Source organism: Piliocolobus tephrosceles, chromosome 1 (assembly GCF_002776525.5).
Source record: "Piliocolobus tephrosceles isolate RC106 chromosome 1, ASM277652v3, whole genome shotgun sequence".
In the NCBI taxonomy this organism is placed as follows: Eukaryota; Metazoa; Chordata; class Mammalia; order Primates; family Cercopithecidae; genus Piliocolobus; species Piliocolobus tephrosceles.
This window is the reverse complement of record NC_045434.1, coordinates 97,253,257-97,256,776: the sequence shown is the minus strand read 5'-3', so window position 1 is coordinate 97,256,776 and position 3,520 is coordinate 97,253,257. Positions and strand designations below refer to the sequence as shown.

General features: G+C 45.1%; 1 protein-coding gene across 1 annotated transcript; it reads left to right on the top strand.

Annotated features, from left to right (window-relative positions):
- Positions 1-306: 306 nt before the first annotated feature.
- CRP (C-reactive protein) lies at positions 307-2,558 on the top strand. Its single transcript, XM_023214402.1, has 2 exons — positions 307-470; positions 718-2,558. Exons 1-2 carry the CDS (start codon positions 410-412, stop codon positions 1,329-1,331), a joined length of 675 nt encoding a protein of 224 aa, XP_023070170.1. The 5' UTR covers positions 307-409; the 3' UTR covers positions 1,332-2,558.
- The last annotated feature ends 962 nt before the right edge of the window (positions 2,559-3,520 follow it).

Genomic DNA, 3,520 nt, shown 5'->3' with positions numbered 1-3,520 from the left:
GTGCACCCAGATGGCCACTCATTTAATATGTTACCATTTCCCATTATTTTCTCAGGATAGATAGCCAAAGTGGAACCCTGGGAGATTTCTTCATTTTTCCTGTCACAAAGAATTGGTAATTCAGTAGTCATAGGAGTTTGTAATAAATAACCCACATTGATTTCTCTGTTCTGGAATAATTTTGCTTCTCCTCTTCCCGAAGCTCTGACACTTGCCCCAACAGGCAATATTGGAAAATTATTTACAAAGTGGCACAAACTCCCTTACTGCTTTGGATATAAATCCAGGCAGGAGGGGGTAGCTCTGAGGCAAGAGATCTAGGACTTCTAGCCCCTGAACTTTCAGCCGAATACATCTTTTCCAAAGGAGTGAATTCAGGTCCTTGTATCACTGGCAGCAGGGCGTGACCATGGAGAAGCTGTTGTGTTTCTTGGTCTTGACCAGCCTCTCTCATGCTTTTGGCCAGAGAGGTAAGGGCCACCCCAGGCTATGGGAGAGATTTGATCTGAGTATGGGGATGGGGTCTAAGACTGTATGAACAGAACAGTGGAGCACCCATCATGATGTGTGTGTGTGTGTGTGTGTGTGTGTGATGTGTGTGTGTAACTGGAGAAGGGGTCAGTCTGTTTCTCAACTTTAAACTCTATACGTAAGTGAGGGAATAGATCTTTGTGATCTGAGAAACCTCTCATATTTGCTTGTTTTTCTGGCTCACAGACATGTCGATGAAGGCTTTTGTGTTTCCCAAAGAGTCGGATAATTCCTATGTAACCCTCAAAGCACAGTTAACGAAGCCTCTCAAAGCCTTCACTGTGTGCCTCCACTTCTACACGGAACTCTCCTCAACCCGTGGGTACAGTATTTTCTCTTATGCCACCAAGAGACAAAGTAATGAGATTCTCATATTTTGGTCTAAGGACATAGGATACAGTTTTACAGTGGGTGGGTCTGAAATATTATTCGAGGTTCCTGAAGTCACAGTAGCTCCAGTACACATTTGTACAAGCTGGGAGTCCGCCTCGGGGATCGTGGAGTTCTGGGTGGATGGAAAGCCCAGGGTAAGGAAGAGTCTGAAGAGGGGATACACTGTGGGGGAAGATGCAAGCATCATCTTGGGGCAGGAGCAGGATTCCTTCGGTGGGAGCTTTGAAACACAGCAGTCCCTGGTGGGAGACATTGGAAATGTGAACATGTGGGACTTTGTGCTGTCACCAGATGAGATTAACACCGTCTATCTTGGCGGGCCCTTCAGTCCTAATGTCCTGTACTGGCGGGCACTGAATTATGAAGTGCAAGGTGAAGTATTCATCAAACCGCAGCTGTGGTCCTGATGGTACCTCCCGGTTTTTTACACCGCATGCGCCCCACATCTCTGTCTCTGGTACCTCCCGGTTTTTCACACTGCATGGTTCCCATGTGGCTGTCTCTGGACCTTTGTTCCCCTATATGCATTGCAGGCCTGCTCCACCCTCCTCAGCACCTGAGAATGGAGGTAAAGTGTCTGGTCTGGGAGCTCGTTAACTATGCTGGGAAACTTTGTCCAAAAGAATCAGAATTTGAGGCGTTTTGTTTTCATTTTTATTTCTTTTTAAGTTGGACAGATCTTGGAGATAATGTCTTACCCTCACATAGATGAAAAAACTGACACCCAGAAAGGAGAAATGATGTTTTAAAAAATGTCACAAGGCAAGAACTGAGAAGGAAGTGCTGGTCTTCTATTTAATTCCCCGCCCAGGACCCCCAGAAAGCAGGAGGGCATTGCCCACATTCACAGCGCTCTTCAGTCTCAGAACAGGACATTGGCCAGGTCTCCGGTTTGGGTCCAGAGTGCTCATGATCATGCCATGGAACTGCTGGACCCAGGTCTCCTGAAATGGGAAGCCCAGCAATACTGCACCGTTCCTCCATTTTTCTCAAAGCACACTGGAAAGGCCATTAGAATTGCCCTAGCAGAGAAGGTCTGCTTTTTTTCCAGAGCAAAATGAGGCACTAGGTATAAATATGTTGTTACTGCCAAGAACTTACATAACAATGGTTTTCGTTTGCTGGCAGTGCTTTCTTAATTTTATGGCTCTTCTGGGAAACTCCTCCCCTTTTCCACATGAACCTTGTGGGGCTGTGAATTCCTTCTTCAACCCCTCATTCCCAATATACCCAGGCCACAAGAGTGGACATGAACCACAGGGTGTCCTGTCAGAGTAGCTCATCTCCCATCTCCCCAGCTCCCTATCTGGAGGATAGTTGGATAGTTATGTGTTCCCAGCAGGACCAATTATAGCCTTTCCAAGGATTGAGTTATGGCCTTTGGGAGTGAGACATCTTCTTGCTGCTGGATTTCCAATCTGAAAGGACATGAACCTGGGACCACCAGTAGCCATCTTGTTTGCCACATGGAGAGAGACTGTGAGGACAGAAGCCAAACTGGAAGTGGAGGAGCCAAGGGATTGACAAACAACAGAGCCTTGACCACATGGAGTCTCTGAATCAGCCTTGTCCAGAACCAGATCTACACCTGGACTGCCCAGGTCCATAAGCCAATAAAGCCCCTGTTTACTTGAGCAAGTCTAAGCTGTTTTCTGATGGTTGCTGTAGAGGTTGTGACTAACTTCTGTAATGGCCTTTGAAACCAAGTCCCTGTAACTTTACACTGCCCGTTACACAACATGTCCATGGCACTTTAACCTGTCCCCGAGAGTCCCCGAAGGGATTCCCTCTGACAAGCAGAGTCCCCCTTTTGAGACAGCTGGCCATTCATGTATGGCCAGTTGTGGGGGTTTTAATACTCTCATTCTATCATTATTCCAATTTGGGAGCAAAAACTAAAGATCATTGAGATCCATGAATCTGATGCCAGGTTCAGTGACTGGAATGCACTTGTCCCAGTTGGTTCCAGTTCTTTGTAGAAACAGACCACTCAAAGATGACAGCGGCTGGCTTCCTCCAGAAGTGTCCTTCAACACGGTCTTTCAGTACTAAGTGACCAGTAGAAGTTACTCTATGAAGACCACAGCCAGGAATGAATTATGGGGCTTCCTGCATATCAAATGGTTACCTAGGGAAGGCATATGGTAAACTAGTTAAGCCCAGAGGTTCTGGAATCAGACTGCCTAGGTTCAAATCCTGGCTTTACAACTTACTAGCTATGTGACCTTAGGTAATATAACCTCTTTATGCCTCAGTTTTCTTACCTACAAAGCAGGAGAAATAATAGTAAGTAGCTCAAAGGATTGCAATAAGAATCAAAGGAAATCATGCAAGCAAAGCACTTACTACAGTGCCTGGCACATAGTAAGCCCTTATAACAGTTTTCTGCTCTTATTCTTATTAAGCCATTTTGTATTATATCCATAAACGTAGATTCATTATAGCCATAAAAATACAACTTGGTGGAATTTATCTCAGTTGGCAGCAGCTGAAGTTTCTCATTTGCTAAGAATTAAGTTTGGAATGTTAGAAGGATGAATAACAAATCTTTGAAGCCATTATTTATGAATATTGACTTCTCTAATTGACTTTTGAT

Coding starts and splice junctions, on each gene's coding strand:
- CRP (XM_023214402.1), top strand. CDS start 410: ATGGAGAAGCTGTTGTGTTTCTTGGTCTTGACCAGCCTCTCTCATGCT. Junction 471..717: donor TCATGCTTTTGGCCAGAGAG/GTAAGGGCCACC, acceptor TCTGGCTCACAG/ACATGTCGATGAAGGCTTTT.